Below are 12,626 nucleotides of genomic sequence, written 5' to 3' on the forward strand. Positions count from 1 at the left end.
TGAAGGAGGGTCTAGGCCCGAAACGTCAGCTTTCCTGCTCCTCTGATGCTGCTTAGCCTGCTGTGTTCATCCAGCTCTACACCTCGTTATCTCTATTACTGAACATTTAGACTTATTTCTGTCTATCTTAATTGCTACCCTGTGAAACCTGCACCAAGCAAACACCAATGGTGTCCATGGATTTTGATTATTCGTTACGAATATGGAGCATTGGTGATTTGGCCATTTCAGTGACCTGATGCAGGTGAATTAACAAGAGTAGTTTTATGTGTTGACCAGTATCCAATCTGTATCAGAGAGTCAAGGAAGCCCAGAGTTTGGGCACTCCTGCACAGGCCCTATGAAGAAAGTCAAAGGGACTTGGTCTGTTCTCATTGGAGAGATGGCAGCTAAGGGGATTTAATAGAGACATAAAAGATGATTAGAAGATTAGATAGGGTGGACAGTGAGAGTCTTTTTCCCGACGATGACGACTTCAGCTCGTACAAGGGGGCATAGCTACAAATTGAGGGGTGATGATTTAAAGACAGATGTCAGAGGCAGGTTCTTTACTCAGAGTCGTAAGGGCGTGGAATGCCCTGCCTGCCATTGTAGTTAACTCAGCCACATTAGGGGCATTTAAACAGTCCTTGGATAAGCATATTGTTGATGATGGGATAGTGTAGGGGAATGGGCTTAGATTAGTTCACAGGTTGGTGCAACATCGAGGGCCAAAGGGCATGCTCTATGCTCTCACAGCTTTAGAGGAAATACAAGGGGCACATGTTTAGAATTTGTGCATTTAACCCTGCTGGCCACTTTCTCCAGATTAAGTGGTTCCCCTGGTTGCAGTTGTGAATACACCTTTCTAATTGGAGCACTTAGCAGAAACATTGTATAGCTGCAGGCACAACATGGACTCATTACCTACAGATCTTAGCAATAAAAAAAAAGAGGTTTGAGGTGCAAGTGCAAGTGCAAGTGCTGTTTGGTATTTGTTCTTGTGCATCAGGTCCCAGTATCTCAGGGGTATCCTGCCCACATGATCCAGCTGGAGACTGAGTACCGGTCTGTTCAGACACAGGCCTACAGGGGAAATCTGTGACCTGAAGTAGACATCAACCTTGAATTTATGGCAGATGACAATGGGGACACTTGATCGAACTTACTTCAATTAACTATATCAACTTCAAAGATGAAAAGATCCTCAATCACTGTCACAAGTGGAGAATTCTGTGTTCTGTCACAAGATATCCAATTGATTAAGGCTTTGTTGACCCAGAATGATTGAACATTTCCTCAATAGTATTAAAAAGCTAGAAGTTCAATGGTTAGATTTACTAAAGCATGATACAATTGAAATGATTCCCAACTCACTTTAAACCAAACCATTTTAATTTCTTTTAAAAATGGTGACTCAATGTAACAATAAATTCCTTAAGTTAATTATGTCACCTTCAATTACTGCCAGTGAATTAAAAAAGGTTATTCAATTAAACTTCCAGAACTGAGTGATTTATTTTCAACATTGCAGGTCTTTACTCAATTAAGCAAGTTTGTCAGACTGAAAATTGTCTTTCTCAATGCAATTTAAAGCTGTGAAAGTTACATCAGGCTATGGTGAGGTGTTATTTTTATCTCTTTCAAGAGCAGAAGATAAATGATACTGCAGGTTACTAAACTGATCAGCGTGTGTGCAACATTCCCGATCATTACTGCTGTGGTAAGCAAAGAGTCAGCAAGTTGTTTGTTACTGCACAAGTACAACCAAATGCCCAGAACATGCCAACTGAATGCAGAACCTTCACCAGGTCTGTAGAAGAGTGTAGGGTCTGCAGATGTAATTTGTTACGATCAGAATGATACATCATAGAAGGGGTTGTTCAGACAATCAAATCTGCACCCATATAAAACTCATCTAAAATCTACAGTAGACACCACAGTGGAGTCGGAGGAGCACAGCAGACCAGGCAGCAGAGGAGTAGGAAAGTTGACTCTCTCCCCCACAGAAGGGTTCGGACCTCAAAAGGCCAACTCTCCTGCTCCTGGCCTGCTAGCATTCCTGCAGCTACACACTGTTGTCGGACTCCAGCATCTGCAGTTCTTGCTATCTCTAAATCTACAGTAGTCCCACTTCCCAACTCATAGCCTGAAATGTTATGATATTTCAAGTGTTTATCCAAGTACTTTATAAAAAGATTGAGTTTTTGCCCCCTATTCATTCGTGGGACGTGGCATTGCAGGTGGCCAGCATTTATTGCCCATCCCTCGCTGACCTTGAAGTGATGCTGAGCTGTCCCTTTGGACTATTGCAGTCCGCTGCTGTGGGTTGACAGACAAGGCCATTAGAGGGAATTTCAATACATTCCTTCACTGCCACCGAGTCAATGGCGATATATTTCCAAGTCAGAATGATAAATGGCTTCAATGGGAACTTGATGGTAGCGTTGTTCCTATATTTCTGCTGCCCTTGTTCTTCTAGATGGAAGTGTTCATGGGTTTGGATGGTGCTCTCTAAGGATCTTTGGTGAATTTCTGCAGTGCATCTTGTAGACAGTAGCAGTGTGCACTGCATGTCGGCGATGGAGGGAGTGAATGCTTGCGGATGTGGTGCCAATCAAGCGGCTGCTGTGTCCTGGATGGTGTCAAGCTTCTTGAGCATTGTTGGGGCTGCGCTCATCCACACAAGTGGGGAGTATTCCATCACACTCCTGTCTTGTGCCTTGTAGATTGTGGACAGGCTTTAGGGAGTCAGGAGGGGAGTTATTTGCTGCAGTATTCCCACCTTCTGGCCTGCTCTTGTAGCCACTCTGTTCATGTGGAGAGTCTGGTCGAGTTCCTGGTCAATGATAACTCTCAGGATGTTGATAGTGGGAGATTGTGATGGTAACACCGTTGAATGTTAAAGGGCAGTCACTAAGCAGCTGCTGCTTGATACTGCATCCTCCCGCGCCACCACCTCTGCTGGGTCTTGCCTGCCAGTAGGACACATTCAGGGACAGTGGTGGTAGTGTTTGGGACATTGTCTAGAAGGCATGATACCATGGGGTATGACAATGTCAGGCTGCTGCATAAACTAATTGGAGAGACAGCTCTCCCAATCTTAGTACTAACCCCCAGATGTTAGTGAGGAGGACTTTGCGCAGGAGGGTTGTTTCTGCCACTGTCTGGGTCAATGCCAGATGATCCATCCGGCGCAATTTCTTAGACTTTGTAGCTAGACAGAATCCAGATTGTTGTAGTGGATAAAGCAATATTGGTATTCAATGCGCAATACATTGGCAAATATACTTGCATTAAAAGAGAAATCACAACAGCTGTCCTGACACAGCTGTGGAAAGAGGGGGCTATCTTTTTCAAAGAATGGATGATATTTGGCCATAAAAATTAGTATACATGGTCTCTAAATGGTCCATTAAAATATTGATTAGCAGATGGTAAGCACCTTGGAAAGATTCTACCAATACCGCACATCCTCATTTTACACAGCAGAAGAAGTCTTATCCGGTCTAAAGACAAAAAAAACACAAACTTGCAGCATTCTGGGTAGTCCATTCATCTAGGGGGATGAGAGCATGTTATTCTGTGCAGCTATTAGATTTGTTTAATTTGGCATCATGTTTGGCACAGCATCGTAGATTGAAGAGTCTGTTCCTGTGCTGTACTGTTCTGTTCTATTTGCATCCGAATTGTCACAATTTAAACTAGGGAAAAAAAATAATTTTTGAAATGCATCAAAACTCCCATGTTAATGCCTAACTTTTACAAAGGTCATGCAAACATTCTTTCTGCAGTCTGTTTTCACCCATTAACAAGATGCAAAGTCAGTTTCTCCCAAACTTGCATCCAGACAGACTGCAGCACTTGAATTGTAATCCTTTCACTGCATCCCAAGAGCTAAGTCTATCCTGATGAAAAACAGCTGAATAATACATTTACAGCTCAAAAACAACCCCAAACAAACCAGGATTTCTTGTGTTAGTATTACATAATCCACATTACCTCCTACTGTTAATAAATAGGAGGTATCACTCAGTAAATACAAAATGTACCTGTAGTGGGCAAAGCTTCTTTAGTAGTAGTGGCAGCTGTTTTTTGGGGGGCAGGGTAGGAAGAGGAGGAGGAGGAGGAGGAGGAGGAGGAGGAGGAGGAGGAGGAGGAGAATAAAAATGAAAAAAAATTGATTAGCATAGAATTTAAATTCCCTCTTAAAAATTTCAAGTTTGCATTTCTATTTCCACCACTGAAAAAGGTACGCAAGCTGTTATTTTTGTTGAAAAGCTAAAAAAAGTAACTGCATGGTGGAAGAAAAAAGGACAGAAATTTAAATAAAAATAAATTAGCACTACAATTCCTCAGAGACAGTAGGAACTGCAGATGCTGGAGAATCTGAGGTAACAAGGTGCTGAGCTGGATGAACACAGCAGGCCTAGCAGCATCCTTTATTTTCTGAAGAGGGGTCTAGACCCGAAACGTCAGCCTTCCTGCTCCTCTGATGCTGCTAGGCCTGCTGTGTCCATCCAGCTCTATGCCTTGTGACTACAATTCCTCAAAACATTTACAGGCACTTTTGTGTCAGATTGGAATCACTGGGGCAAAGAAAAATCAGTCGCCCAGACCCCATGTCCCTAATGAAGTTTGCAGGGCACTGTATAAAGTATTGAGCCACTGCTGTCTGAGTTGATTAATAAAATACCAGCCATCACATTCTGTAATACACAATAATCAAACAAAGGGAAAATGATTCCCAATGTTAACAGGTTAGAGGCATGGGGAATTCAACTGGAGGGCAGATGAAATAGAGTACATACCATATCATACTAATAATCCAGCTGATCAAGGAGGTAAAGTCATCATAGTCGTCCTCTCTCAGGGATAGCGGGGTGGACTGGTATTTGGTTAAACCAGAGGACTACCTCACCTCAGGTGAGGGTAACGTTGGAGAACATTGATGGCAACCTCACCAAGTTCACGAGTTGAACCCACACCGTTGAAATCACAAACCGGCATCCAATTAACTCAGCCCAACGACCAAAAATGAACTGGTACAAAACCTTAAAATCAAAAGTTGGCCCCCAGTTTTAAAAAATGCTATAGGAGAAAACAAAAAAAACTTTCACTGATTGGTTGATTGATTGTAATCAACATGTATTGAATGGATGAGAGGAAAAAAACGGAAAATTCAGTCAAGTCTTTGACAAAGGTCGATTCTTCTCCCAATGCCCCAAGACTTGTTTATGGCTGAAACATTATGATGCCTTTACCGTTTCATTTAATCCCCAAAGTGTGGAAACGGGCCACTTGGCCCAACAAGTCCACACAGCCCTTCTAAAGAGCATCCCACCCAGAGCCATCTCCCAACCCTATCCCTGCATTTCCCACAGCTAACCCACTTATGGTGTCCAGGAATGTGCAGGCTGAGTAATTTAGCATGGCCAATCTACTCTAACCTGTGCATTTCTGGATTACGGGAGGAAACCAAGCACATCGAAGAAACCCACACAGACACAGGGAGAATGTGCAAACTCCACACAGACAGTCACCCGAGGGTGGGAAATCAAGCCTGGGACCCTGATGCTAGGACACAGCAGATTTGACCACAGCCACCATGTTAATCAATTATCAGAGCGTATGGAGTCAGGGATCAAAAATGTGTTCTGGTTTAAAATATGAAAAATTCCTGAAGTCCTTGCCATAAATTCGTTAAAACTCTCCCGCATAGATATTGGAACTCCTACAGGGTAGAAACAGGCCTTTTGGCCCAACAAGTCCTCACCACCCTCAAAGCATCCTATCCAGACCCATCCTCCTATAACCCACCTAATCTACACATCCCTAGACACTATGGGTAATTTAGCATGGCTAATCCACCTGGCCTACACATCTTTGGGCTGTGTTGTGGGGGGGGGGGGGGGGGGGGGGGGGGGTGCAGAAACCAGAGCAAACCCACGCAGAGACAGGGAGAATGAGCAAACTCCATACAGGCAGTTGCTCGAGGATGGAATCGAACCTGGGTCCCTGGCACAGTGAGGTAGCAGTGCTAATCACCGAGCCACTGTGCCACCCTAGCACATTCTAGTGTTGTATTTAGAACATTTAACTGTACAGCACAAGTACAGGCCCTATGGCCCAGTGTTGTGCCAAACAAGTTGCCAAATTAAACTAATCCCTTCCGCTTGCCCATGGTCCATAGCCCTCCATCCCTTGCATATTCATGAGCTTATCTAAGAGTTTGTTAAACAGCACTATCATGTCTGACTACACCACCACACCCGACACTGCATTCCACACTCCTACCACTGTAGGAAACTTCCCCCTCAACATCTCCTTTAAACTTCCACTGTCTCAACTTAAATGCATGCTCCCTTTGGAAGGATGTCAATGAGACCTGGAACAAAAATGGTTGCTAACCCATCACCTTCAAAACAAAAAAAGGGAGAAAAATATATGCCGATATGTATGTTTTCACAGCAGGCTGGCAAGTTGTGTGCTGTTGCATTGAGGGTTTTAATATTTCACATTAACAGGCTCCACTGAAAGGCCTAAAATCACTCAACCCTTGTCCAACTGGAGTGAGCTGAACCGATAGATAATGGAACTCAAAACATGGTCCTTCAGTTTTAAAGCGTGTGCTACAAGAGTTCAAAGGACCAAAAAACATTCTGCCATAACCATCAAAACTAAACTTTAAAATTAAAAACATCTAATTCAGTCATTCATCCGAGAGAGTGTTTTAGTGAGTAATGCCTTTCATTTTACCTGTAGTAGCAGAAATAGTCACAGTGCTAGTGGTGTTGAAGACAGGGGGAGCAGTGGCAAGAAAAGTGAGCTGAGGAGACAGAACAGTAACATTTACAGATAGCAAAGTGTGAAGCTGGATGAACACAGCAGGCCAAGCAGCATCTCAGGAGCACAAAAGCTGACGTTTCGGGCCTCGACCCTTCGTCAGAGAGCTCCTGAGATGCAGCTTGGCCTGCTGTGTTCATCCAGCTCCACACTGTTATCCTGGATTCTCCAGCATCTGCAGTTCCCATTATCACAGTAATATTTACAGGTTGATTTCAGCTTTTAAGTTGAAATCACTTTCTCTTAAAAGGAACGTGCCTCGACCAATTATGCCTCCTTTCAAACATTTTGACTTACTACACAATTCTAACTAAAACAAAACCACTTTTTTGCACCATCTAGGCTTGGCAATGGTTCACCTCTTGTAAAGGCCATTTTCTAATTCCTCACATTATGAATTCTTCTGACTGAGTTACTCAATGAAGAGCAGTAATCATTGATGTGTCATGGAATTATTTCATCACCTCAGAAAGCCAACATCCTAACACTTTCATTCATAGGGAACCATCCTCAAGATATTGCAAGCTAATCCTTTTAGGAAAAAGAGAGAGAGAGATTTACTAGGATGTTGCCTGGTATGGAGGGAAGGTCTTACGAGGAAAGGTTGAGGGACTTGAGGCTGTTTTCATTAGAGAGAAGAAGGTTGAGAGGTGACTTAATTGAAACATACAAAATAATCAGAGGGTTAGATAGGGAGAGCCTTTTCCCTAGGATGGTGATGGCGAGCATAAGGGGGCATAGCTTTAAATTGAGGGGTGAAAGATATAGGACAGATGTCAGAGGTAGTTTCTTTACTCAGTAGTAAGGGAATGGAACGCTTTGCCTACAACAGTAGTGGATTCGCCAACTTTAGGTACATTTAAGTCGTCATTGAATAAGCATATGGACGTACATGGAATAGTGTAGGTTAGATGGGCTCGAGATCGGTATGACAGGTCGGCACAACATCGAGGGCCGAAGGGCCTGTACTGTGCTGTAATGTTCTATGTTCAAAAACTGTACTAGAACATTTGAGAAATGAAGCCATTGAGCTATTGTAGTCCAAGAACATCTGAAAGAGGGTCAGATGCAATGGTGACTTTATTGAAAGATAATTCTTGAGGACTTGGAGTAGATGTGGAGAGATTGTTTCCCCTTGTGGAGAGCCTAGGGTAACAGGACAACCTCAAAATAACAGGCTGTGCATTTAAGACAGATGAGGAGGAACTTGTTCTCTCAAAGTAATGAATCTGTGAAATTCTTTACTACAGAGGGCTGTGTCTCATTAAGTATATTCAAGGCAGAGAGAGCTTTTTAATTCAGGAAGGGCATTAAGGGTTTTAGGGTAAGGCAGGAAAAGTGGAGTTGAGGATTAATAAATCAACCACTATCTCAAATGAATGGTGTAGTGGACTTGCCAGAGAAAGAGGAGGCCAATCAGCTCATGTTTTATGGTATCTTTGGATATCATTGTAATGGCATTGGATCACACAGCATAACGGCGTCATTCCTAGCCTTTGATGAAGACGGGCAAGTCTTAATACCTTGCAAAAAGTTGTTAACCAAATGTTCAATAAAACTAATTCATTGCATAGCGGCTTAAAATACTATCTGAACAGTGCATAGAAATGGTTTCCTTTGGCTGAAGGGTCAATAATCTGAGGAAACACATGTAGAGAGTGATTGACAAAAGAATTTAAAAAATGAACAGGGAAAATTGTGCGTTAAAAAATAAATCAGAGTGGTTTTGAATATGGAATGCACTGATGGCCAGTAGACAGATTCAAAAATCTAGATTTGGGTAAATAGATTCACAGACACATAGGCTTACAGCATGGAAATGGGCCCTTTTGGTCTAATGCCGTCCTTAATCCCAACTAAACTGGTCTCACCTGCCCACACTTGGCTAATATCCCTCCAAACTTTTCTTATACGTGTATATATATCCAAATGCCTTTTAAAATTGTAACTATATCTGCATTCACCACTTCCTTTGGAACACAGAGCACAGCAAGTCTTTAAAAAATTACCCTTCACATCTTTAAATTTTACTCTTCTCACCTTAAAAATATGCCGGCCAGTCTTGACAACCTCCACCCTAGCAAAGACCTCCCATTCATTTTATTTGTAACTCTCAGCGAAGGAGAGAAATTTGACATCTTTAGAGGCAGATGAGTGGGATAATAAACTTTTTAGAGAAAGCCAGGAGAGGCTTAAAGAGGCTGAATGTAATGTAACTATCTCACTTTTCTATAACAAAATACTATGGAAGGTATGAAGGGGTCCAACCAGTTGCTCCATTCCTAAAAACGTTAGCCAAGAGAAAACACCCAGTGCTATGAAATTTAGGGATTGTGTCAAATTGAAAGAAAAAAATAAAGACTGTGAAAGGACATATTGCAATAGTGAGCTTCAAAAAAGTAAGACGACGGTGGTCTCATCTCCTCCTTGGATCCACTTCGGGAATGAAACTGAGAAACAAAGCAATAGCAATGATTTTGAGAAAGCATTTTGCATTGGTCTTCATGGGATCACCACTGTGATAGTAGAAAATTTTTTTAAACAAAAAGTGAAAAATGAGGGAGGAACTTAAATCAATACACAAAGGCACTAGAGAAAAATAAAGTATTGAGAAGTCTAATGGAACCAAAGACTGAGGAATCTGACGGATGCTCTGCTCCTGGAGGGTCTTCAAAAAGGTAGATTCAGAGATACAGGATACAATGGTTATACCTGCCAAAATACTCTACATTTTAGGAAGATTTAATAAAAAGAAAAAACAAACATAATGCATCTAGCAAAAAAAAAAAGGACAAATGGAGAAGGGAGCCAGAAACAGGAAATAACACTGGTTGTTGGAAAAATGCTGGAATCCATTGCTGAGGTAATTTAGAGTCAACATGGCTGGACGAAAAAGGGGAAAATCACATTGGACTAATTTATTGGAGTCCTTTAGGGATGTAGCAAGCAGAATGGATTTAAAAAAGGGAAACCAGTAGATGCATTGTATTTGGGGTTTCCAAGAAGTATTTGATAAAGGGACCACGGAGAAAACTAAACACACGAGAGCTGGTGGTGTTGGAGTGACAGATTATCATAGAGGGTTTAAACTAAATACTGGGAAAAAATAAACAAACAAACAAACAAACGTCAGGATGACTTGGCCATCTTCAGGTCAACAACCCTCAACTTCATGGGGAAGTGCAGGAATCAGTGAAGGAGCCGTAGTTATTTACAGTCTATATTGCAAATTTGGAGGAGTGGTCGACTAGTCAAGGCCCAAAACGTCAGCCTTCCTGCTCCTCGGATGCTGCTTGGCATACTGTGTTCATCCAGATCTACACCTTGTTGTCACAGATTCTTCAGCACCTGCAGTTCCTACTACTCTGTACTGTAACCAAAATTTGCCAAAAAAGGTACAGAAGGTAAATAAGGAGGCGAGTGGAGAAGAGGATACAAAGGCTGCAAAAGGAATATGGTTAAGAGAATGCACAGAATGAAAATGGAAGAAGAAAGCATATGCTGGGGAAATTGGGGTGGGGGGTGGGGAAAAAAGGACACCTGTTTCATTCCAGGAACCTATGACAATAGGTTGGATAGTTTGTGCCTGTATTCATTGGTGTTTAGAAAAGTAGTAATTTTACTGAAACATACAAAGACTGAAGGGCATGACAGAGTAGATGCCAAAAATAGGACACAAAAAAGTCAGAAGTATGATGGAACACTCCCCACTTCCCTGGGCAGGTGTAGTTTCAACAGTGCACAAAAATCTTGATATCCTCTAAAACAGGGCTGCCCATTGATTGGCACCACATCTGCAAGCTTTTATTCACTCCATCTCCAGTGTTCAGTAGCAGTGTGCACCATTTACAAAATGTAATACAGAAATTCACCAAACTCCTTCAACTGCATCTTCCAAACAAAAACAGCCACTTCCATCTACAAGGACAAGGGTAGCAAATCACCACCTGGAAGTTCCCCTCCAAGTGCTCACCATTCTGACTTGGAGACATATCGCTGTTCCTTCAGTGTCACTGGAAGTCCCTCCCCATGGGTATTGTGGGTCAACCTACAGGAGCAGTTCAAGAATGTAGCACCATCACCACCTTCTCATGGGAAAGGAGGGAGGGGCAATAAATGCTGGCCAGCCAGCAAAACCCACATCCCAATTTTTACTTTTAAAAAAGCAAACACAAACATCTCAATAAACAGCCTCCAATTTAAGACTGGACGAGGAAGAAATGCGTCACCCAGACAGTTCTGCCTTCAGAATTACGTACTCCAAAAGATCAAGGAGGTGTAGAAGTAGAGAAAAAAGCTTTTCTACATCACTCAAAGCTATTTGCAGCATGCAGTGACATGAGGAGCAAAAGGTCACCATGTTGTTTAACAAGTCCCACCACAAAATCCTTTAGCTGATAGTAGATTGCTGTCACTGAGACTAAAATAATTGTTTCTCTCATGTGCAATGTTCAAAATGCTCAACTGGAACCTCCGTTATCTAAACAAAGCACAGGTACACTTTCTTCAAGTAAGGTCTCGAATTGTGAGAGAACGCAAGAGCGAGCCAGAGAAGCTTTACATTCTGGGAACAGCAAGGCATGAGTCAGGCAGTGTCAAAATCACATCATTTCTCCTACCTTCACACATTGAAACTTCGTCATGTATACTGCAGGCCGTGAGATTTTCGGATGTCTTTTCAACACAAAAGATTTCTGAAAGTTTAAAAAAAAACTCAGTTTTACTACTTTACCCCAGGTGCCCCTTGAACAAGTAGAAAGTTTTCTTACTGTCGCTAAAATTTTCAGAGCAGTTGTTACAAAAGTAATTACTGTTACTTTTCAGAAGGGTAACTGGAATTGAAACATTATTAACCGTTCTCTCTCCATCGATGCTGCTCGACCAGAGGTTCTCTGAACAGGAAATGCATTTGAAGCTTTAAAAAAAAATCTGCCACAAACTATACAGAACAATAGAGATCTACAGCTCAGCAAAAGGCTCTATGGCCCCCATCACATCTGCACTGGTCACAAACAACCGCCTAGCTATTCTGATCCCATTTTCCAGCACCTGCCCCAAAGATGTACATGGAACTTGCAAACTTTAAAATACACTTTTTATTCACACTCTGGGCTTTTAAATTCTGTGTTCCCATGCTAGTCTATTTTAGTATTTCAATTCTGCGACAAAATATCTGCACCTAGGTATCCTGTACCCAAGATGGGGGCCAAGAAGTGACATTACAAGCTTCTCGCTGCACTCAGATGACTGCATGTGAGGATAAATTTTATTCTTGTACAGTAAGGGAAATATAGTTCAGGGTTGGCAGTGAGTGAATATAATACATGTCCCTTATCAAGATACAGAAATGGGAGCTAAAACATGTCCCTGGATGACAGGAGATCCATTGACCTGATTAGCCTTGAGAGCTGTTTATCTATTTAGCCAATTGGCTTCTAGTCCCAATTTTCTCTTCCACAGGTCATCAGGGGCCAGGGAGTAGAAACTCATCCAAAGAGACAGAAAATGGAAGTTAACCGTTGCAAAAGCAATTAAAATTTGCACTGAGTGGCATTTGACCAACTGGCTCAAGTGTCCCCTGAAAAGGTGGCAGCTGTAGGTTTACAACACCATCCCCCCAAAGCATTAGTGGTCCTTAAGACTCAAATGGGTCAGACAGTCAGAGTTTCTTACTGACCAGCAAGAGATAAGAGCTATCTTTGGAAGAGTATCTCAGAATTAAACAAGAGAGCCGAGAGGCAATTTTCTCCACACAGGGCAGCGAGCTGAGGGAATGAGTTGCCGGTTCTAACTGTGTACTA

At 42.2% G+C, this 12,626-nt stretch overlaps 1 protein-coding gene across 2 annotated transcripts in view; it reads right to left on the bottom strand.

The window, feature by feature from the left end:
* The window catches only part of cd164l2 (CD164 sialomucin-like 2), a 52,550-nt gene that overhangs the window by 16,771 nt on the left and 23,153 nt on the right, over window positions 1-12,626 (bottom strand). For both annotated transcript variants that reach the window (XM_048558186.2, XM_059654402.1), the window contains exons 3-4: window positions 11,445-11,519; window positions 4,032-4,067 (exon numbers count right to left, since the gene is read on the bottom strand). In XM_048558186.2, coding sequence (XP_048414143.1) covers window positions 4,032-4,067; window positions 11,445-11,519 — 111 coding nt within the window. The remainder of the gene's footprint in view (window positions 1-4,031; window positions 4,068-11,444; window positions 11,520-12,626) is intronic.

The sequence above is a fragment of the Stegostoma tigrinum genome, chromosome 24 (assembly GCF_030684315.1).
Source record: "Stegostoma tigrinum isolate sSteTig4 chromosome 24, sSteTig4.hap1, whole genome shotgun sequence".
NCBI lineage: Eukaryota > Metazoa > Chordata > Chondrichthyes > Orectolobiformes > Stegostomatidae > Stegostoma > Stegostoma tigrinum.